The 24,925-nt window shown below is 42.1% G+C and overlaps 1 protein-coding gene across 4 annotated transcripts in view; it reads left to right on the forward strand.

Annotated features, from left to right (window-relative positions):
* The window catches only part of DNAJC27 (DnaJ heat shock protein family (Hsp40) member C27), a 40,345-nt gene extending 15,784 nt beyond the window's left edge, over window positions 1-24,561 (forward strand). For all 4 annotated transcript variants that reach the window (XM_063441987.1, XM_063441988.1, XM_063441989.1 and 1 more), the window contains exons 3-8: window positions 812-894; window positions 1,051-1,120; window positions 3,854-4,018; window positions 8,477-8,599; window positions 21,370-21,530; window positions 22,460-24,561. In XM_063441987.1, coding sequence (XP_063298057.1) covers window positions 812-894; window positions 1,051-1,120; window positions 3,854-4,018; window positions 8,477-8,599; window positions 21,370-21,530; window positions 22,460-22,592 — 735 coding nt within the window. In that variant the 3' untranslated portion in view covers window positions 22,593-24,561. The remainder of the gene's footprint in view (window positions 1-811; window positions 895-1,050; window positions 1,121-3,853; window positions 4,019-8,476; window positions 8,600-21,369; window positions 21,531-22,459) is intronic.
* The last annotated feature ends 364 nt before the right edge of the window (window positions 24,562-24,925 follow it).

The raw sequence follows: 24,925 nt of genomic DNA on the forward strand, positions 1-24,925 counted from the left end.
TCGAATTTCCGACTTTAGGTGACACAAGGGCTCCAAAATCGCCATTAGTTACAGGTAGTTGTTAGATTCTCCTCTAAGGGATACATTTCCCTTAAATAGATATCTGGTTCATAGGAATGAAATTGGCGAATGTCACCTGGATTTCACCCGAATTCTACCAAATTTGGTCCAAAATAAAGGTCACGCCACCTGACTCGGAAGTACTTTACCGCGTTTGTGTGAGGCACCCAAAGAATGCTAGCAGGAACGAAAATTCACCTCTGCCAAGTCATGTAGGAACTCCTCAGCTGCCAGGAAATCTGTAACCCGTTCCCTTCAGCAGAGATCAAGTACCGTAAGGATTTATCCGACATTGCAAAGTTCTCATTCATCACACCGCATTGCTGCTACCCAAGGGTCAGTGCAGCATGCACCCCCAGTCACTAAGAGGGTTCTGCAGGGGGTCGCCCTTGGTGAGGCACTGTATATGGCAGCTTCTGGGAGAAAAGAGGCTGAACTAATACCAGTATATGTCAAAAAAGAAACAATAGGATAATGAAATATCTCACAGAGAAAATCTAAGGGAGTGTGGATAGGAAAAGAACCGGAGTATTGTGGTTTATGTGGCCTAACCTAACCTTAAATGTAGTCCTATCCAATGGGAGTGATTAGAAGAGCTAACCCTAGAGTGGCTGGGAAATAAATATTATATATACACACACATACTCTATTGCTTAGCTCACAAGATTTATTTGTGCATCAGGTTATTACTTGTTTAACCATTTTGTACTTTTTGAATAACTTTTAAATGTAAATCTGCTTACTATTTCAGAGTTGCATTATAAAGCGTTACTGTGAAAAACGATTTGTCCCGAAATATCAGACAACTATTGGAATCGACTATGGTGTAACAAAGTAAGTAGTTTTATATATTAACTGAAATCTATCTCTGTTCTAAAAATTCAATCTCATTCTTTTATAGCTTTTAATCTCATTCATTACACAGTGTTGCTGTCTTCATTTCAGTCTTCTCTTTTTTTTCCTTTCATGTTTTCTTCTTTTGGTTTGTAGAGTTCAAATGAAAGAACGGGAGATCAAAGTTAACATATTTGACATGGCAGGACATCCCTTCTTCTACGAGGTATGTAAAAAGTAGTGTAAAGGGGAAAAGTAATGCGTGAATTAAGCATTTTTTCATGGTTTCAGATTATATTTTGCTTCGTCTCCTGTAAGCGTCTCATTGTGATGGAATAAAAGTCCATTGTGATGGAATAAAATTAAAAATTCAAGCTATTGCATACAATTCTACGTATGCAGTTCTCAGATTACAAGGTTTTCTAACATTGGCGATTTGTCAGATTGTTGTACTAGAAGACATTTGTTCAGGCCCCATGCTCAAAATAAAAGAGATACTATAGCTACTAAAACATCTTTAACTTCATGACACTGTTTCAGTGTATGGCTCATGGCCCTGCAGTTTCCTCGCTAAATTCTCTGCCATTTAGGTGTTAAATCACCTTTTCTGTCCAGAGACTCCCCTGGCTGAGACTCCCACAACCTGCATGAAAAAATGGTTTTGTTTTTAATTAGATGTTAAAGGAACACTATAGTATCAGGAATACAAAGCTGTGTTCCTCTGCCACCTCCCCTACCCCCTGCAGCCTTGAAAGAGTTCAACTTTTTTCTTTCACTCACCTTCCAGCACTGAAGACCTTTTGCGCTGTCTCCATCTCCTCTGATGTCAGAACTGAGGGGGAACCTAATGCGCGAGTGCACACATTAGGCACAGAATCAATACTTTCCTATGAGCATTTTGAGGATGCTGGACGTCCGTCCAGTCATTTTACAGAGTCAAAATAGCAGGAAGTGCCTCTAGTGTCTTTCTAGTAGACAGCCACTAGAGCCGGGCTTAAGTTTGCAATATAAACATTGCAGTATCTCCGAAACTGCATTGTTTTACATTGCAGGGCTAAAGCAACAGGGACTTTGCACCCAGATCACTTCAATGAGATGAAGAGATACGGGTGCCTATAGTATCGCTTTAATTTGTTTTGGATGTTTTTACCTCCTGCTCTGTAAATTAAACTGTAATAATATACAGGGGACTCATGTAGGGTATAAAAGGCTAATAACAGTGCAGAAGAAAAAAATTTAATAAAAGTGTCATAAAGGAAATATAAACATTAGATTTCTCTTTACAGGAAGTGTTTATGAAGGCTGTGTAAGTCACATTCAGGGAGCTGTTGCTAGAGCTGTATAAACAAAGTGATGTAACTCCTAAATGGCAGAGAACTGAGCAGTGATACCGCAGGGGCATGATTGGTTCATTAAAGCGACACTGTCATGGCCGAGTACAGTTTTTGTTTTGTTTTTAATCCCCCTCCCGACTTCACTACATCTAATTGTCCTCCTTGTCACCCCCAAATGCCCCATATTACCTTTTTCTCTTCATTTTGTGCCTGGACCTAGGTCCTGGGCGCCGCCATCTTTGTGTGGGTAGATGAAGTCCCTGTGGGACACGTCATCTGCCTACACCAAATAGAGCTGTGAAATTCCCACACATGCCCAGTTAAACACTTGGGCATTCGCTATTGTCCGAAATGCGGACGGAAATTTCGTCTATTCATTCATTTGTCAGAACGAACAAACAAACACCAAATATCATGGGTGGGGGCCAAGGGGGCCCCCATGTCCCCTGTTTAGTTGAATAGCCCCCACTTGAGGGGGCGGGAGGGACACTATGTTCCCCCCACTAGTTAATGAATGCTTTATTTATTTTTTACAACAGTGAGCAGGTTTAGTCATGGCGCTCCTCGCAGCATAGCAATTTTTACTTAGTATTAGTAAACTTGGCTGAAAGACCAATCTTGGTCATTCAGCCTTTTGGTAGATAGCTCCCTAATTCCCATGGTATCAGGGAGCTATCTACTAAGCGGCTGCAAGATGCAGCCGCAGCACGGATCGGATCAAAATTGTATTCATTCTAATGAAATTTCGAACCGACCTAAAAGTACCTAATGTGGTCTTAACATGGATGAACAAACTGTTCTCATTCTGTTAGGACGAAATTCGGTAGTTTCGGCAGCGTTCTGTCTAAATGACAGGATGTTCGGGAATAGTGAAAGCAGGCATCGCAAGATCAGAGGAAAGGGTGAGTATTGTGGGAAAATTTCTCTGACTAACAGGAAGTGGGTCAGAGCGGGTCAAGCGTAGAAAAAATACACAAGACAAAGTAGTCCCTACTTTGTCTTATGTTTTAAAGAAAACTAGAGCAGACAGGAAGAAAAGAAGAACAGATCCCGAGAGAGTGAGAGAAGAGGAAGCGATTGGGGAAAGGTAAGTTCGGCATGACAGTGCCGCTTTAAGCTGTTTTGATGACTACAGTGTCCCTCTAAACAATGCTCATTCTTATAAATGTATGAATTATGTTAAAAGGTAATGATTATGATGTATTATTCATATTTCTTTGCTATAAGTTTGCTATGCCCAACGGTCTGGCTGAGAATCATGGGAAATGTAGTTCACAAGTATCTGAGGTGCCAAGGTTAGCCACACAGCTTTATGGCATGTGGGACAGATAATCGAGAACTTTACCCATCATCCCTTTTTGGTTTTTGACTGTCTTGATTTTGTTGAATGAACCATGTTCTCTGCTCCTTGCTAGTACTAAAGTAAATTACTTCTTTAAAAAAGGGTCAGACGCTGATTCAAATCAAAACAGGCACTTGAAGCTTTATGTTCCCTGTGTCAGTTATCCAGATTTTATTTATTTTATTCCACCCTTAAAAAAAAACAAATGTACCTTCTCAAACATGGCTGCTGCACTATCTGCTAACATACTTTACACTGTTTTTTTTTTGGTCTGTTCTCCTAGGTACGCAATGAGTTTTACAAAGACACTCAAGGTGTAATCCTGGTCTATGATGTTTGCTTGAAGGAGTCCTTCGAATCACTCGATGCCTGGCTAGCAGAGATGAAACAGGAGCTTGGCTCACAAGGAAACATAGAGAATGTGGTATTTGTCGTGTGTGCAAACAAGGTACTCGGCCGTTTAACAAAACCCTCTTACATCCTACTAAATACAGCCTGTCACTATTTTATGGTATAATGTCACTTATTATAGACAATGGCATGTCAGTAATAATTCACTTAGTAAAACAATATTCACCATGTTTGAATTCTGCAGTAGATGATGGCCCACGTCTGCAGGGTGCGGCAGATGATGGCCCACGTCTGCAGGGTGCGGCAGATGATGGCCAACGTCTGCAGGGTGCGGCAGATGATGGCCCACGTCTGCAGGGTGCGGCAGATGATGGCCCACGTCTGCAGGGTGCGGCAGATGATGGCCCACGTCTGCAGGGTGCGGCAGATGATGGCCCACGTCTGCAGGGTGCGGCAGATGATGGCCCACGTCTGCAGGTTGCGGCAGATGATGGCCCACGTCTGCAGGTTGCGGCAGATGATGGCCCACGTCTGCAGGTTGCGGCAGATGATGGCCCACGTCTGCAGGGTGCGGCAGATGATGGCCCACGTCTGCAGGGTGCGGCAGATGATGGCCCACGTCTGCAGGGTGCGGCAGATGATGGCCCGCGTCTACAGGGTGCGGCAGATGATGGCCCGCGTCTACAGGGTGCGGCAGATGATAGGCCGCGTCTGAAGGGTGCGGCAGATGATAGGCCGCGTCTGAAGGGTGCGGCAGATGATAGGCCGCGTCTGAAGGGTGCGGCAGATGATAGGCCGCGTCTGAAGGGTGCGGCAGATGATAGGCCGCGTCTGAAGGGTGCGGCAGATGATAGGCCGCGTCTGAAGGGTGCGGCAGATGATAGGCCGCGTCTGAAGGGTGCGGCAGATGATAGGCCGCGTCTGAAGGGTGCGGCAGATGATAGGCCGCGTCTGAAGGGTGCGGCAGATGATAGGCCGCGTCTGAAGGGTGCGGCAGATGATAGCCCACGTCTGAAGGGTGCGGCAGATGATAGGCTGCGTCTGAAGGGTGCGGCAGATGATAGGCCGCGTCTGAAGGGTGCGGCATATGATAGGCCGCGTCTGAAGGGTGCGGCATATGATAGGCCGCGTCTGAAGGGTGCGGCAGATGATAGGCCGCGTCTGAAGGGTGCGGCAGATGATAGGCCGCGTCTGAAGGGTGCGGCAGATGATAGGCCGCGTCTGAAGGGTGCGGCAGATGATAGGCCGCGTCTGAAGGGTGCGGCAGATGATAGGCCGCGTCTGAAGGGTGCGGCAGATGATAGGCCGCGTCTGAAGGGTGCGGCAGATGATAGGCCGCGTCTGCAGGGTGCGGCAGATGATGGCCCACGTCTGCAGGGTGCGACAGATGATGGCCCACGTCTGCAGGGTGCGGCAGATGATGGCCAACGTCTGCAGGGTGCGGCAGAAGATACTCCGCGTCTGAAGGGTGCAGCAGATGATAGGCCGCGTCTGAAGGGTGCGGCAGATGATAGGCCGCGTCTGAAGGGTGCGGCAGATGATAGGCCGCGTCTGAAGGGTGCGGCAGATGATAGGCCGCGTCTGAAGGGTGCGGCAGATGATAGGCCGCGTCTGAAGGGTGCGGCAGATGATAGGCCGCGTCTGAAGGGTGCGGCAGATGATAGGCCGCGTCTGAAGGGTGCGGCAGATGATAGGCCGCGTCTGAAGGGTGCGGCAGATGATAGGCCGCGTCTGAAGGGTGCGGCAGATGATAGGCCGCGTCTGAAGGGTGCGGCAGATGATAGGCCGCGTCTGAAGGGTGCGGCAGATGATAGGCTGCGTCTGAAGGGTGCGGCAGATGATAGGCCGCGTCTGAAGGGTGCGGCAGATGATAGGCCGCGTCTGAAGGGTGCGGCAGATGATGGCCCGCGTCTACAGGGTGCGGCAGATGATGGCCCGCGTCTACAGGGTGCGGCAGATGATAGGCCGCGTCTGAAGGGTGCGGCAGATGATAGGCCGCGTCTGAAGGGTGCGGCAGATGATAGGCCGCGTCTGCAGGGTCTGCAGCATACTGGTCCACGGCGTGCGGTAGAGGATGGCCCGCGTCTGCGGGGTGTGGCCAACGATATACGGTCACGTTTACAGTGTGGGGTAGATGGTCGTCCATAAACAGGGATTATAATTTCATGCTACAGATTAGGGAAACAGCGCGCATACACACTCTAGCTTTTCATTTTACACGGCTATTTCAAATTCTCTATCTTGGCAAACAGTAATGGGGAATTAGTCACACCATATGGCCATATCATGTTAAGCCAGGGCTCGAGTCCTGCAGGAACACGTGGAAACTGGAGCTCCCAGTTCTCTGCTCACATCGATTGTTCTGGCAGCGCACGCACGATCTGGTAGATCACGTGTTCGGGTTCGGCGGTGCCTGTGGAAGCCGGAAGTGGCTGCTGTTACGGTGAGACTGCAAGCATGAACCTACTGCCCTGTAACCCGCACGGCAATGGCCTGCTGTATGCGGGCTTCAACCAGAACCACGGTGAGAGACTGGGGGGAGGGGGTGAGAGGATGGGGAGAAACTGGGTACCGGGGATGGGGGGAACAGAGTTATCAGAGTGGATACCGGAGGAGAGATGGAATGGGTACATGATAAGTAGCCATTAGGTGGGACAGGGGATAGCAGAGAAGGTGAGATGGATAGAGTAACAGAGTGTACCCGAGAGGTAGGTATTGAATACGGAGAGGCAAGGAATGGGTAATGTGATTAGGGCTGGGAATGGTAAGATTAGCAATGGGTGATTTGATTAGGGCTGGGGATGATGGGATTAGGAATTAGTGATGCAATTGGGGCTGGGTGATGGCAATAAGAAGCATTCAAAATGTAAAATGAGTGCAAGACAAAAAAAAAACCCTCAAAGGGAAGTTGTGGCCTGTTACATAAAAACTAGTAATCCAGCACGTCTGATTCAGTGTAACAAATGATCCATTATTACCGTTTTTTCTTTCTGCTGTAGAATTGCTTCATTATTGCTCATATTAGACAATGTCTAGACATGTCTGTGTCTTTTTGTTCTATTTTGCTAAAGGTTGAAAGGGTTACTTTAACATTGAAGTAATTGCTGTCGGTTGCCTGTGTATTATAATTCTATAAAGTTGGCGTAGAACCCACTGATATTGGGATACTCTGGTGTAGTGATGTCACCATATAGTGTAAGCAAATTAACTGCTTCTTCCCTTAATAACATTAAAAGCTTCTATTTTAATTTATTTCCACTACCCTTATCTCCATTTGAGAGCATCAGTCATGTTTTCAGTGGGTTACACTTGCAGTAAGATGCACCTCTCCTGCATATCCTTGTTTGGGAAGCACAGACTTGCTTCACACCACAAGTTAAAAGTCCCCAACACTTTGTTGGCTTTGTGTAAATAAAATGTATCTGCTTTCTCCATTCTCAGAATGCCTGCCCAAAGCTGCTGCAATAAATCATTCTGGCTGTTTCTCTCCTCCCTCTGTTGTGTGCTCTCACACAAGATCTGACCTTCCTTCCTCTTGCTTTCACTTAAAGGAACACTACATCTGTTTGGTAAGTCACCTAAATTACTTTAGCTAAATAAAGCAGTTTTAGTGTATAGATCATTCCCCTGCAATTTCACTGCTCAATTCACTGTCATTTAGGAGTTAAATCACTTTGTTTCTGTTTATGCAGACCTGACCACACATCCCCTGGCTATGATTGACAGAGTCTGCATGAAAAAAAAAAAACTGGTTTCACTTTCAAACAGATGTAATTTACCTTAACCCCTTAAGGAACAAACTTCTGGAATAAAAGGGAATCATGACATGTCACACATGTCACGTGTCCTTAAGGGGTTAAATAATTGTATCTCAATCTCTAAATTGAACTTTAATTACAGGAGGCTCTTGCAGGGTCTAGCAAGCTATTAACATAGCAGGGGATAAGAAAATCTTAATTAAACAGAACTTGCAATAAAGAAAGCCTAAATAGGGCTCTCTTTACAGGAAGTGTTTATGGAAGGCTGTGCAAGTCACATGCAGGGAGGTGTGACTTGGGTTCATAAACAAAGGGATTTAACTCCTAAATGGCAGAGGATTGAGCAGTGAGGCTGCAGGGGCATGTTCTATACACCAAAACTGCTTCATTAAGCTAAAGTTGTTCAGGTGACTATAGTGTCCCTTTAAGTTAATTTCAAGCAAGAGAGACACCCAGTGGAGGGTTTCCCTGATAACAGACATGGACAGCACAGCATAGCCATCCAACAGGAGGGGGAAAGGGCTGTTTTTTAAACCTCTGATTTTAGAGAAATCTAGACATTTGCCAGCAATCCTGCTTGTACAATGCAGAGATTGCTTGAATCACCTACAATTCTACATATGTGTGCGATGAAGAGGTTAGGTGAAATTAAGAAGGCAGAGGAGGAAATAAACCATGTCCTCTGCTGTGTCAGAAACGGGTCTGGTTTATGGGCTGCTATTACAGATTGCTGCTGTTAGAAGTCATTGTCAGCATGAAGAGAAGGCGTAATAATACACATGGTCTTCTATTCACAGATTGACTGTTCCAAGCATCGCTGTGTGGATGAAAGCGAAGGGCGACTTTGGGCTGAAAGCCGAGGATTTTTATATTTTGAGACTTCTGCACAAAGTGGGGAAGGAATCAACGAGATGTTCCAGGTACACACTTTATTCGCAGCTTCTCTGCTTGAAGGATGCCATAATAAATAAATAAAAAGTCTTTATATTGGTAGCATTCATTAAAACAGTAGTGCCAGTTTTCACTATGCTTTTTTTTTTTAATTCAATTTATTTAAAGGATTACTCCAAGGATCATAGCCATTTCCACTCACTGTAGTGGTCATGGTGGCCTGACCCATCCCAACTTTATTGTAATGAGATAAATCCTTTTTTTTTTTTTTCATTTTCAATTCACATTTGCTAATATTAAAAACTACTATTTTATTTTAAATAACAATTCTGCATAATAATGATGTATTAATTTTGGCACCTAGGTTGACTGAGATTTATGGGAAATGTAGTTCCCAAATTTCTGTAGTGCTGAAAGTTAGCCACGATTGCCCTCTAGAAATCACTTTCCCTTACCCTATTTCGTTCCTTGTCTGCAATTTAATTTATGGCCATTTTAACAACTGGTTTCCAAATGTAGCTTTAGCTGTGCCCCTTTCGTCCTTTCTGCTCTCCAAATCTTGCATGTGATTGCCCCAGCATCAGTGACTTTGACTCTCCTAATAGAAAGGTTTTCCAAAGATATAATCTGTGTTAAATTGAATCCTCCGTTTAACTGTTAATGGTGTGCTCTGGGCACATTTGCGTATTAGATGCTATGGTAACTAATTATCACTAGGAAAAAAAGGAGTGATATGCTTTGCAGACTTTGACAAATAATTCTGAGGTCTGGAAACCATGTTATCATGGCTTGGGTGAATATTTGAATAATGAATAGGTAAGTACCACTACTAGTTAGTTATTTTGCTGACCTATTCATTGACATATTGAGAGCACTAAAACAGTTTTAAGAGTCATGATGGGAATACAACTCATTGATTGAGAGGTAGTTGCTTATTTTTGGTCATATCAGATATGCATAAAATAATAAAATGTGTAATGCGCCTTACCCCTTTAGGTGCTGATTTAATAGCTGTTGGAAAAATTGTCCACCGTGTATTTTACATCCATTGAAAGGGAAGTCACACACAGGCCGAAACGTAGCAAGTGTAGTCACCGTGAATGCTCTACACTCTATTATAGCTAATTTTTTTTTTTTTTTTGTATAAATCTTTATTTGATTTTGGACATATAATAATATACAAATATCTCATATAAAAAATAAAATCAAATACTACTATAAATCCTTTCTTTGAATGGTCTGCCTTCTTACCTGGCCCCACTCTCCACTTCCTATACTTTCACCGGAAATCCAGATGTTCCTAAGCAGGAACTTCTGTTGGATCTCCTGAGCTAAGCCCTGCAATTGAATTGGACATTTCTGGCACTTCAGCTGCTGTGAAATAGGACTCATGGCAGCTGTAATTCTGAAAATCTTAATCTTTGTAATCTTTGTTCTGTTATGCATAGTATTCCACAGTAGAGGGAGCACTTACCACACTAGTAGGTAGGCTAACCCAGCAATATACAGGGTGATTTACTGAACTGTGAATTTATCATCGAAGGCCAGAGTAGCCAACCTGATTGCATAGCTGACTAAGAGGTTTTTCAGTTCAGCTATTTTGACTTTAAATTTGATATTCCATTTTGAATTTACTTTGAATTCTCACTATAGTAAATAACCCTGATAGTGTGCACAGTAGGGATAGACCGATTATCGGTCTGGACGATATTCGGTATTTTCGGCAATTCGGTCTCGGACTATAGAGATACCGATATTGCCGATAATACATACCAGGACAGCCGGGCCCAAGACAAGCCCGGCGGTCCTGGAGGGCCCGCAGCAAGCTCTTACTTTCCCTGCAGCTCCCGTGTGTAAATCTTGCGAGTCCCGCGGCCGTCAGATCATTGCCACAGGTTAACTTGCCTTTCTTCCATCTCTGACTGGATGTCCTCCCGCTTTCTGAAACTCAATCTCTCAAAAACTGAGCTCCTTGTCTTTCCTCCTCCTAATACTGATCCTCCTCTTTCACTCTCCCTCCAAGTTTGTGGTACCAACATCAGTCCATCCTTGCAAGCGCGCTGTCTTGGCGTCATACTTGACTCTGGTCTCACCTTTGAGCCTCACATCCAGCATGTTGCCAAATCCTGTAGATTCCATCTTAAAAACATAGCCCGCATCCGCCCCTTTCTTGCACCAGATACTACCAAGGAGCTTGTCCATGCTCTAGTAATTTCCCGCATGGATTATTGTAACCCTCTCCTGATTGGTCTCCCCAATAGCCGTACTGCACCCTTACAGTCCGTAATGAATGCTGCTGCTAGATTGATTTTCCTCTCTAGTCGTTTCTCTCACACCTCACCCCTCTGCCAGTCCTTACATTGGCTTCCTGTATGCTATAGGAGTCAATTCAAGGTACTAACTCACACCTATAAAGCACTGAACAACTCTAGCCCCTCTTATATCTCCTCACAGATCCATAGGTATGTCCCTTCTCGGTCTCTCCGTTCTGCCCGTGACCACCTCCTGTCCGTTGTCCGCACTCGTACGGCCAACTCGCGCTTGCAGGACTTCTCGCGGGCGGCTCCCTTCCTATGGAATAGCCTGCCTACCGCCATCAGACTCTCCCCTAGTCTTGCATCTTTTAAGAAGTGCCTTAAAACCCATCTCTTTAGGAAAGCTTATGGCCTCCAAGACTAACCCTTACCTCACATACCTGTCTCTTGCCCTCTCCTAAAGGGCAGCCCACCTTATTTGATTGTAAATTCCTGTCCTAATGTGTTTTACACCCCACCTCCTATAGAATGTAAGCTCGTTTGAGCAGGGTCCTCTTCAACCTATTGTTCCTGTAAGTTTATTTGTAATTGTCCTATTTATATTTAAATCCCCCTCTCATAATATTGTAAAGCGCTACGGAATCTGTTGGCGCTATATAAATGGCAATAATAATAATAATAATAACGCTCCGCGCGGCACGCAGATTTACACAGGGGAGCTGAAGGAAGCTGCTGGGAAGGTAAGTAAATGCTACCTGCGGGTCCAAACCTCCCAGTTCATGCCACAGGACCACCAAGGAATGCTAATTCCCCCCTCCCTGGCCAGGTAACAAGCAGGGAGGGGGAACTAAAAATAAATAAATATTTTAATATTTTTTTTAAAAATTAAATAAAAAATGCCCCCTTTCCGACACCCCCAATTACATACCTACAGAAATACACACGCACTGCATTAGATACACACCACACACACTGTGCATTCATTATATACACGCACTACACAAACACACACACACTGTGCATTCATTATATACACACTACACAAACACACACACTGTGCATTCATTATATACACACACTACACAAACACACACACTGTGCATTCATTATATACACACACTACACAAACACACACACTCTGCATTCATTATATACACACTACGCAAACACACACTGCATTCAATATACACACTACACAAACACACACAGCTTCCCTGTCTAAACACACTGCATTTACTACATGTGGCATGTATATTTTAGTTATCGTTTATTTTTCGCAAAATGGTAAATGTGCAAAATATCTGTAAGTTATCTGCTATCGGCCTGAATGTTCACAGATCATCGGTATCGGCTCTAAACAAATCAATATCGGTCAATCCCTAGTGCACATTATCCTGGCAGGGCTAGCATTCCACAAATCACTGTTAGATATAGGTTAGTAGATATAACCCCATTGGAGTATATAATAATAATATTCTAATAATAATTTGCGATTTGTGTAGTGCTTTCTCCCTGTGAGATTTAAAGCACTTTACAAATATACAAACATAAAGTTAGGAGTTTCTAAAGGTCAGCTGAGCGGACTGAATGTCTGATGGAAGAGGTGGGTTTGTAGCTTTTTAAAAAAAAAAAATTCTGTAAGGCCGGTTCCTCTCTGATTGAGTTCCAGAAGGTAGGGGCAGCGTGTCTGAATGCTCTAGAACCTGAGTCTGTCTTTATTCTGGGCACTGACAGGAGGGATTTGCTGGCTGACCGAAGTAAATGTAGGGTGTCAGGAGCTTTTTCAGGTACTGTGGGCCTTGATTGTTTAAGGCTTTGAAGGTTAGCAGGCCAATGTTAAAATATGTTCGCCATTTAATTGGAAGCCAATGCAGGGAGTTGAGAACAGGTTTTATGTGGCATGAGCGAGTTTGATTGGTCAGTAGTCTGGCTGCTGTATTTTCTACCGTCTGAAGGCGATGGAGTTCTTTTTCTGGGAGGCGCAAGTAAAGTACATTGCAGTAATCTAGCAAATACATACAAATGCATGGATTAATGTTGGCATATCATCCGGTGGAATTACGTTTTGTATCCTGAAAAAAATGTGCAGTAGATAAGTAAGCGCAAAAAATTAAGATAAAATATAAATAGGTTTGCAGCACCCACAATATACCCATGTAATATGGTACAGAAACAATCACAAGACAGAAAAGTGCTGGTGCGCATACATATGTATAGAACCCCTCAAGTGCTGAGAAGTATTTACAAACAGATGATACAATGCAAGCAAGTTTGATCCCTTATAGGGTGTCTACAAGCCCAGGTGTATACGTGTGTATACTTATAGCCTGTTACACTGTACAGTTGATATCTGTAGTTAGGGAGACAAAAGTAGGGGGGAGGGAACAGAGAAAGCACTCCTAGTGCAATACAATTATTAAAATGTAAACTAAGATAAAATGCCTCTTTAAGAATGCAACTCACAAATGTAGAGTGGTATGAGCCCCACTCTAAGCTATCTCGCCCAGGGAGGATCAGCCCCTTGGGTACGTGGGATCTAATAAATACTCCTGTGACTCCAGTGTCAGGCAAAAAAACATTTATTAAAAACAACTAATAGTCAAATAGTAAAAAGCACAGTCCAGCTGCAGCTCACCACACCATGGGGAGTTTGATAACAGTTCAGTGTAATCTCTCTCCTGCTGGCTGGTGTGTGTATTCAGTTCACTTCCTTGTATCCTGATCACCAGGTCACGTGACTCGTTTCGCCCCGCCTCTTGGGGCTTTCTCAAACGGAGGAAATCTGCTGTTTTAAATGATAGTCCAGAGTCAATCAGCACTCCGAGGTTTCTTACCTTGTATGAACTAACAATTTCAGAACCTCCAAGCTCCAGGCCAGTTGGGTGATCATGGGATATTTTTGTTGCCCGGGGTCCCCTCAAAAAGAGTAACTCTGTTTTGTCCGGTTCACTTTAAGCCAACTAGCATTCATCCATTCTATGAGGTCTGCTAAGTGACTGTTGTTACATCATGTTGGGTCTGTGGTATCTGGAGCAAAGGAGAAGTAGAGTTGTGTGTCATCGGCCCAACAATGATACCTTAGGAAATGTCGCCTAATGTCCCCCAGTGGTAGCAAGTAAAATTGCGAGTAGCATGGGAGACAAGATGGACCCTTGTGGAACTCCGCAGGCCATTTCTGTTGGTGCCGATGAACTTGATCTTGATGTTACTCTCTGTGATTTACCAGTGAGGAAAGATTTAAACCTTTTAAGGACTGTGCCTCCTAGACCACAGATGTGCTGCAAGCGCTCTATTAAAGTCCTATGGTCAATAGTGTCAAATGTCTCTCGCCATAAGGAGATCATTTAGCACTCAGACTAGCGCTGTTTTAGTGCTGTGGCTGCATCTGAAGCCTGACTGGAAAGGATCAAAGATGTTCAATGTTGATAGCAGGGACGTTTTAGCTGCGAGAGAAACAAGGCATTTGCCTTGGGCGGCATTTTCCAGGGGGTGACAAAAAAAGCCGATAAGAACCATTCGGCCCATCTAGTCTGCCCAATTTTCTAAATAGTTTCATTAATCCCTGGCCTTATCTTATAGTTAGGATAGCCTTATGCCTATCCCACGCATGCTTAAACTCCTTTACTGTGTTAACCTCTACCACTTCCGCTGGAAGGCTATTCCATGCATCCACTACCCTCTCAGTAAAGTAATACTTCCTGATATTTTTAAACCTTTGTCCCTCTAATTTAAGACTATGTCCTCTTGTTGTGGTAGTTTTTCTTCTTTTAAATATGGTCTCCTCCTTTACTGTGTTGATTCCCTTTATGTATTTAAATGTTTCTATCATATCCCCCCTGTCTCGTCTTTCCTCCAAGCTATACATGTTAAGTTCCTTTAACCTTTCCTGGTAAGTTTTATCCTGCAATCCATGAACCAGTTTAGTAGCCCTTCTCTGAACTCTCTCTAAGGTATCAATATCCTTCTGAAGATACAGTCTCCAGTACTGCGTACAATACTCCAAGTGAGGTCTCACCAGTGTTCTGTACAATGGCATGAGCACTTCCCTCTTTCTACTGCTAATACCTCCACCTATACAACCAAGCATTCTGCTAGCATTTCCTGCTGCTCTATTACATTGTCTGCCTACATTTAAGTCATCAGAAATAATCACCCCTAAATCCCTTTCCTCAGATGTTGTACTCTGCCCTTGGGTTTTTACGTCCAACATGCATTATCTTGCACTTATCCACATTAAATGTCAGTTGCCACAACTCTGAAATTTTTTCTAGTTTACCTAAATCATTAGCCATTTGGCTTATCCCTCCTGGAACATCAACCCTGTTACATATCTTAGTATCATCAGCAAAAATACACACCTTACCACCAAGACCTTCTGCAATATCACTAATAAAAATATTAAAGAGAATGGGTACATTCCCACTGGTGACAAGCCCAAGCTTCGAATATATTCCATTGATTACAACCCTCTGTTGCCTGTCACTCAGCCACTGCCTTACCCATTCAACAATATTGGAATCCAAACTTAAATATTGCAGTTTATTGATAAGCCTTCTATGTGCAACAGTGTCAAAAGCCTTACTGAAATCTAGTTAAGCAATGTCTACTGCACCACCCTGATCTATAATTTTAGTTACCCAATCAAAAAAATCAATAAGATTAGCTTGGCATGATCTCCCTGAAGTAAACCCATGTTGTCTCTGATCTTGCAATCCATGTGTTTTTAGATGTTCAACAATCCTATCCTTTAACATGGTTTCCATCACTTTCCCCACTACTGAAGTAAGGCTTACTGGCCTATAGTTGCCCGACTCCTCCCTATTACCTTTCTTGTGAATGGGCACAACATTCGCCAACTTCCAATCTTCTGGGACTACTCCTGTTATCAATGATTGGTTAAATAAATCTGTTAATGGTTTTGCTAGTACACCACTAAGCTCTTTTAATAGCTTTGGGTGTGTTCCATCAGGTCCCATTGATTTATTTGTCTTTACTTTTGACAGTTGAAATAGAACCTCTTCCTCTGTAAACTCACGTGTAATAAATGACTCATTTATCCTTTTTCTTAACTGAGGTCCCTTTCTTTCATTTTCATCTGTAAAATACCGAACAAAAATATTCATTGAGGCAATCAGCTAGACCTTTATCCTCTTCTACATACCTTCCTTCTTTTGTTTTTAATCTAACTAATCCTTGTTTTACTTTTCTTTTCTCATTTATGCATCTAAAGATAGTTTTGTCCCCCTTTTTTACTGACTGTGCTATTTTCTCTTCTGTGTGTGATTTGGAAGCTCTTATAACTTGCTTAGCCTCTTTCTGCCTAATCTTATAGATCATTCTGTCTTCCTCACTCTGGGTTTTTTATAATTACTAAATGCTAACTTTTTGTTTTTTACTATTTTGGCCACATCTGCGGAGTACCACAGTGGTTTCTTGAATTTTTTGCTTTTACTCACAAGCCTAATGCAATTTTCTGTTGCCTTCAGTAGTGCAACTTTTAAATAATCCCATTTCTCTTGGACTCAATTTAAATTGCTCAAGTCTGATAATGACTCCTTTATACATATTCTAACTTTAGAAAAGTCTGTTTTTCTAAAGTCTAAAACTTTTGTTTTTGTGTGGTGTGACTCAGTCACTGTTCTTATATTAAACCACACTGACTGATGATCACTGGATCCTAAACTTTCACCTACAGTAATATCGGATGCCAAATCTCCATTTGTTAACACTAAATCTAGTATGGCTTCTTTACGAGTTGGCTCCTCAATGACTTGTTTTGGAGACAATCCCAGTAGGGAGTTTAGAATATGTGTTCTCCTGGCACAAGCAGCTATTTTTGTTTTCCAATTCACATCAGGAAGATTAAAGTCACCCATGATGATAACTTCCCCCTTCAATGTAATTTTAGCTATTTCCTCAACTTGCGCCGTTATAGTCCATAATGGATGCGGTGGCGAGGCTCATCTTCTTGTCTGCCCGCACCTCCCATGCCTCACCCTTCTGTCAGGCCCTACATTGGCTTCCTATAAAATATAGAGCTCAATTTAAAATTCTGGTTCTTGCTTTCAAATCTCTACATAATGATGCTCCCACCTATCTATCCTTCCTTATACACAAGTATGTCCCGTCTAGGCCCTTACGATCTTCTGAAGACTTACGTCTATCTTCTATCCGTACTCCCACCTCTGATGCTCGCCTTCAAGATTTCTCGAGGGCTGCGCCGTTCCTGTGGAACTCGCTTCCCTCCTCCGTTAGATGCTCACCCAGTCTCCACTCCTTCAAAAAATCGTTAAAAAACAACTTCTTCATAAAAGCGTATCAATTAAACTGTTAATAGCTCCCAACTGATTCCTCTTCTGCAACTGTCACTAGTCTAATACTATCCTTACCTTTTTGTGTCATTTTACCCCACTCCCTCTAGCATGTAAGCTCATTGAGCAGGGCCCTCAACCCCTCTGTTCCTGTGTGTCCAACTCCACCCATTGTAAAGCGCTGCGGAATTTGACGGCGCTCTATAAATATCATAAGAATAATAATAACTAGTAGATTATCTAACTCTTCAATTTGTCCTGGGGGCCTAAAAAAACCTACACGAGTTACTGTGTGATTACCAAATTCTAACATAACCCAAACGGACTCTATGTTCGCCTCACTAACTTTTATTAGGCTAGATTTTATACCATCCTTAACATACAGGGCCAAATGTCTTGTTAGCCTTGCGGCTAACTGACAAGCCAGGCGGGCTGCTGGCGCGGGAGCACTGATTAATGAGCTCCCGGCATCACTCTGCGATGCGCGAGGGAGCTGAGCAGACAACTCAGGGGAAAGTGCTCCCTCGCCAGCGCCGCCCGACCGACCGCCCAGCAGCCCCACTGGACCCCAGGGAGACACACCCTCTCCCCCCCCAGCATTCCCAAAGGTAAGGGGGTTAAATTAAAGAAATAAAAAAAAAGTGAGTGTGTTAATGTTAGTGTGTATGTCAGTGAGTGAGTGTGTGTGAGTCTGTCAGTGAATCTGTGTGTTTATTTAGAAGGGTTGGGTGGGGGTGGTGGCGGCGCGCGGGGCTAGGGCTGCACAAAACCAGGATACACCACTGGTTGATAGATGGTCCTCCAGTTGAGTTGCCACTATTTTTTCAATTATTTTCCCCAGAAATGGAAGGTTGGATACTGGTCTGTAATAAGCCATGCAGTCTGGGTCTAATAAAGGTTTCTTTAGGAGTGGATTTACCACAGCTTCTTTTAGAGAATCACGGAAGTCTCTAGGTTTTAGTGAACACTGCACTATTTTTGTGAGGGCTGGGGCGAGTGTTTCAATGCAACCAGACATAAGCTAAGTTGGAGCTGGGTCTAAGTCACACGTAGTAGGGTGTAACTTTTGCATAGTTCTTTTAACTCCCTTTATATCCACATTCCATTGTAGTGGTTCTGGTGTGTAACTGTGTTGTGGACAGAAGAATTAAACCAAAATAGCTATTTACTAATGTCTATTTATTCTGTGTTCACTATGTTAAAACTGGCTGCTAGAGTAAAAATTCCCTTCCCCCTTTATGGTTCAGTCATTATTTCCTCTGCAAGTTTCTTGTTACACATTCTTGTGTTAATAGGTAGCCTCCTTTGCTAACTCCTCCCCCACTTCCTTTGTGCCAATTCCACGTGCAACAAAATGGAGAATCACTGTTAAAGTAACAAAGAAACTACTCACTTCCCCTTTCTTCATGTATCCAAGCCAGAGCTGGAATATGGGGGGAAGAGCTCTGTAATGATGACATCACATCCTGTAGGGTGGGACCCTTTTTGAATGTTAACCAATTGTTGAATTGATATTGTATGTTTAAACTGTGACGTATTTTTGCTTTAAGAAGGAGACCCCCCTCTGGGGAATAAAGCATTCCTTAGTATTTCACTGATCAGAAACTTTGTCTCCGGTGTGAATTACTTCTAGGGAAAGCGTGCACGCATTCATCAATCAATTTGGAAGGTGTAGATAGACAAATAATCAAAGTTTTCTTTGATCCAAAACAACTGTTTGGCCTGCTGTGATAGAGGCTCTGATGGTGCTATTAAACTACGGTGCATTGTTGTGGGTTTTGACAGTGTGTATGCGTGTTGGTGCAATGCTTTCTAGGATATCTTTCATGGTTTTGTTGTAGAGTCGGACTAAGGAGCTGGGGTCTTCACTTACATCTATATGTGATGTTACATCCCATGGCGTCACCCCTTTTAATGAGCGGTGTTTGACCAGGTTCTGAGGCTGGGGTCTGGTTGATTGTGATATAATGGAGAAGTGAATGAAGTGGTGGTCTGACCAAACAACTGGATTTACAGTTACTGGTGACACTTCTAGTCCAGACTGGAACACTAGATCAAGTGTATGACCTTTTCTGTGGGTGAAAATGGTGACTATTTGTGTGAAGCAGAGTGCATTCATTAAGCTGAGGAGATCCTGCCCAAACAGGGATAGGGTGTCATTAATCCAAATGTTGAAGTCTCCTAATGATTAAGCCAGCCAAAAGGTCTGAGAGTTCCTGAAGAAATCTTTTCCCATCTCCTGGGGGTCTGTATATTAACAGTATCCGGAATCCTCTATTTAGGTCTAGGATTTAAGGATGATTTCACACAGATCATAACTCCACCTCCCTTGCGATCTTGTCTCGGGCAGTGGAACACTGTGTAATTGGCTTGAATAGCTACCTCTCGAATAGGCCCCGCATTTTCAACTAGCCATGATTCTGTAATGCACGCTAACTCGCATGTTTTAATAAGGTCGGTAATAATAGCTGTTTTGTTCCTTATTGATCTGGCATTACACAGGATTGATCTGACAGGACAGTCTTGGAATTCTAAGTTTTTGCTCTGTACTTTGGAGACAGTGTGTCTTCTAATGGGGATCACATAAAGAGGTTTCCTTGATTTGATAGTGCAGTTTTTGTGGCTTCTAGGTTGAATCACTTCAATTGTGCTCGCAGGTAGACAGGGTGGTGGAGCGGCTATGATAGTCAGGAGGATATAGAACTTTAAGTTTTGATTTTCCTCCACGACAGCCCCTGCCAGTCCCTTTGAAGATGCCAAGTGATTTTAGGGTAACCACTAGCGAGAAATTGAGTGCAGTGACTGCTTTTTGGGGTCTTAGGGAATACAGATATGAGGGTGTATAGCAGCAGTTACATAGTTACATAGCTGAAAAGAGACTTGCGTCCATCAAGTTCAGCCTTCCTCACATATGCTTTTGCTGTTGATCCAACAGTGAAGGAGTTAAAGTTGCTTGTAGTTTTTATAGGGATGTTAGCAGTGGGGGCTGGTAACATTGCCTTGCTCTATAGGATTCAGGCCAGAGCGAGGTATAAGATTTTGCACTTCTGGCTGCATTGTAGATAACAGATAAGAACGCATGCATGCAGGTCAGATTACAGCAGATCAAAACCAATGGGTTTTAGTGAACTAGTTTTCATCAATTAGTTTTCTTGGTGTTTAGAAATTAAATCTGAGCATTGCTGAATGGACGATCAAATTCAAAAGCCAATTTACAAATGGTATGAGTCGTTTTTTTAGTTTAACTGCACCTTGTTTGTGGTGTTCAGCTGAAGGTATCTCTTCCTGGTGGTAAGATGGTCCAGTGGAAGTATATTTCAATCCGTTGTGTATCTCAGTTTACTAAGGCCATCCGTTCAATTGTGGTATATCCAGTTGTGTGATATGTGGAGTCGATATTGGCCCTTGAAATATTTCTGATGAATTATGAGTGTAAGGAGGTTAAAATTAAGATAATTCCTGGAGAGGTCAGGAGCATGATAAAAGTGTGGTAGCCAGCAGGGGTGCCTGTTATATAAATATCTTAGATCTTATGAACTGCAGCCTTTTTCCCTGTAAGAGACTTCCAGTCTCTTCACAGGGAAATAACCAATCCGAGGCTTCTCATTGAGCACATGCTGTTTGATTGACAGCCAGGGGGGTGTTGCCTAGCAAATTGATAAAAGTGAATGTTTCTCTTAGAAATCAGCACTTTTATAAACTGAGGTTAAACCAGGCTACTCCTCATCCAAGAAGCACTTCAGCATGCTGGGTGTGGAGTGGTCCTTTAAATGTGTTATTTTTTGTTAATTTAAAGTGAATTTAAATTTTTGACCAAAATATCTGGAATGAAAGCATAACTGTCTTCAATTAGAGAATGTTTCAAATTCAGCTATTTTGGACAAAAAATTAAAATTTCAATATGAATGCTAGACAGGTCACACTAAAGCTAAACATCCTGAGTGTTTCAAATGTTTTAATAATACAATATATTATTGGAATTCTTCTTCTTTTAATTCTGAATCTTTGCTTTAAATTATTGGCTTGTGTCCATGAATGGTATGTGTTAGCAGGCCTCGTTTGCTTTTTCATTCTCGAGTGAGATATTTATGGAAGACAAACACTACAGAGCTGCAGATCAGACCAAGGAATGTCCTGCTTTAATATTTATGTATTCATTTGAATGAATTCTATGCAAGTCTTTGCTTTGTGTATAACAGTGCTCATATAAAAATAAACGTGCTTTCCTTTCAGTCTTTTTATTCTTCCATCGTGGATATGTGCGAGAATGGTGGGAAACGGCCAATGTCCTCCATTAATATCGGATTCACCAAAGAGCAAGCCGACACAATTCGCAGAATCCGTAGTAGCAAAGACAGCTGGGACATGCTAGGTGTCAAGCCTGGGGCCACTAGGTAATAACTGCTTTCAACATCTTCCATTTTGTTTTACCAGCATAAAATCCAATTTACCAGTATTTTATATACCTTGTGTCTTTTATCACTTCACGTGGAGAAATAGAGTTTAGCAAGCTGCACACTGCATTTATTAAGAAAAATCTATACATTTTATATTGTTTGCTCAGTTTTTTTCCCCAGTATTGATAGATCCTTCTTAAACAATGGTACTAATATAGCCTTTTCTTTACACGTTATACTCTATCTAGTGTGTGATTACCTAGGACAGCAGTGTCGATGTTAATCCATGTTGGTTTAAAACACGATGTCAGAATTAATCATTTACAGAACAATATGCTGTCTGTTATAAGGAGTAATGTAACTTCACTTTTAATCATTTGTCTGTAGTTCATTACATACGATCAGGCTTTACTCCCTATAGTAATGTGCTCTTTGGCACTTGCTGTTGATGAGATGTTTGCATGTAGGTGTGTAGTGTTCTTGCCCCTCTCCTCTGACACCCAGAAGGAAAACCAACAAACAGCTTGGCAACAAAATACACCAGTGTTTACCTGCCACCATAATTCAGTTTATTGATTTTGATGTTTAACTTGATTGCCAGATTTCCTCCACCTAAATCCACATAGATTAAGGAAAAACGACCTTTATTCTTATTTGACATCATGGCTCAGACATGCAGGGGGAAGCATGGGATTAACTCTGACGCGTTTCACAGAACCAGCTTGTGCTTCCCCCGGGATAAAGGCATTTTTAATTGATGTGCATTCATCTAGGGCATATTTTGCTGCCTCCAGCTATTTGTTTTTTCCTCTTGAATTGATCTGGACTAGTTTTAGGTAAAGTCAGAGATCAATCTCTACAAACTGTATTTGTTTTCCTGCAAAAATGTTCTGAAAACTATATTTCCACCATGTTATGTCTCCTAGGGATGAAGTCAATAAAGCGTACCGTAAATTAGCCGTTCTCCTTCATCCGGATAAGTGTGTGGCTCCTGGAAGCGAAGATGCCTTTAAGGCTGTTGTCAATGCTCGGACAGCCTTGCTGAAGAACATTAAGTAACACATTGTCAATTCAAAGCCTCGTGTCCCCACCTTGGTTCTCGACTACAAATTCTCTGCTTGCAGATGCCAAAGCACATAGATGGCCATTCACCAATGGCATGGAATTTGGCCACAGACATTACCAAATACAAGTGAGGTTACGCAGCGGACATTTCTGATACTGTATCGTTTTTATGTCCACGAGATGGCTTTAATCCCTAAATCAACTCAGCAAATTGAAACCGCTGATCTCTGCAGACTTAATACAGCACTACTGACCTACTAAACAAGACTATTGCAACATTCATGTTCTGGAATGAGTCCATTGGGGTTAGACATTGAACATGAGTGTGGGTCGAAGTTCTAAAAGCAAACACTCCCCATAAAAACCAGTGAAATGTTACTGCTGACACCACTGGTTTCTATGGAGATTACTCTATTTTTACAACTTTGCCTCAAAATGTAGCTATTTTACACTTTTATACCTCTCCCTTCAGTGTGTTTATTCTTGTCACACTTTTTATTGCATGCGGGCAGGATGTTTGACGTCGCCAAGCACACGATGCCTGTGTGTATATATGCACACTTTTCAAGCATTAATGGTTTTATAAAGCATGTTTTTATTTTTTGGAATAGAAAAAAAGTTGGTTCAAGCACAAGTGGTTGGCTAGTTGTGTATGTTACAGTTCGTCTGCTGCATGCCATGTTGGATATCTTGCAACTACAATTATGTGGAGCCCATATTGGGGAAGTGTAAATATGGTACTATAGACCGGCAGCCATTTTGTTTTCCCCAAACAGGGATTTAAGTCGTTTAAAATGACTCTGTCCCATAAACTGTGTTTAGATGTTAATCGTGGCACATAGTGAACTTTAGATTGAGCCTGTATAGTGGTAGTCCAGCCTTGCCCTTTATTATATTGATCAACATTTCCCATAATTCTCTCACCACCTCTTAGTTAAAAAAAATATTAAAACATTATTCTTATGTCTGCCTATATCTGCTATTAAAATGTTACTGTGGCAAAACGTTACACTTCATATACGGAAGTTGCCGAGGATGTTGCCAAATATTTGGACATTGTTTTTTTTCTTTTTCTTACGTACTGTTATTTATCTTTGCAATTCTGTTTGTACAATGTGTATGATCAGTTTTATTTATTTAGTTTTTATGTTCTACACCTTATGTACATCTTGCAGAAAATAATCAAATTTTGAGCAAAAATCATGTAAGTGATATTTTGCTCAAAAAATATTTACATCTTGTACCTATTTCTGTGCTGTGCTTTTTACTTAAAACTTGATAATGATTTCTTGATATTTAGAGTCCACTCTCGCTTCCAAAAATATATATTGTTTTGTTTTTATTTTTTTTACTCAAACAATTTGAGTATAAGTTCAGTAAATCACCTACACAATCTCCTACAGCTCTGAGATATAGTGAAGGTGAGGATATAGGACACACAGCTGAGTCGAAAAATGTGAGTGTAAAATGTCTGCTCCACCTCACACATTGGCTACTAGTGTCACTGTGCCCCCAGCTCCGCTTTACAGAATGTCTCCATTATTTTCCTGCTGCTCCCACTATTACACTATTGAGGCCCCATTTTCTTCTTCATACGGGAGTCAATCTCTGAAGCCATTAGCAAAATGGCTGCTGACTTGTGCAATCATTTCTATCTGTACCCAAGCCAACGACATGGACAGATTATCCAAAAAAACTCCAAGTGTCAGCAAAAATGTAAATTTCCCAGTAACTAAACTACTCAAGATATTAACTACAAGATGTTAGTCGCAATCAAATATACCTCATGCAATTCAAAACGCATGCAACATAGAAAGTCCTCCCTTTTACTACAAGATGTAAAACGGGCTGTCTAATTAAAGGCTGTGAATAGAAAAACAAACTAACTTATTTGTTTTTTATGTGACTTATTTTGATACATTTCTTTAGTATTTAAAGAGAAAATGTTACGTTTTTATTTTCTATGTATCATAGCGTGTTCATTGTGGTAAACACCATCGTTGTGTTTTGTGAGAAATGAATTGGTTTTGCCATGACGAAATTGTTTGTTGGAATACATTTATGCACATACTCAATTATTATGCACAATAAATCACAGGTTTATTAAAACTTCATTTTTTTTCCATGAAAGTACTGGAAATAAGCTCAGCTGCAGAATATACAAATAGAAGACATAGTAAAGGGGGGAGAGTGTATGCTACGTTTTAAAAGTTCTTTTTGTTTCTGATAATATGTCTCTTATAACTTTTATTTACTTCACAGTTGTGATTGTTTTTTTTTTTAAGTACATGATAGTACTTGGAGATGATCTGTAGGTCTAAACCTTT

The sequence above is a fragment of the Pelobates fuscus genome, chromosome 2 (assembly GCF_036172605.1).
Source record: "Pelobates fuscus isolate aPelFus1 chromosome 2, aPelFus1.pri, whole genome shotgun sequence".
Lineage (NCBI taxonomy): Eukaryota > Metazoa > Chordata > Amphibia > Anura > Pelobatidae > Pelobates > Pelobates fuscus.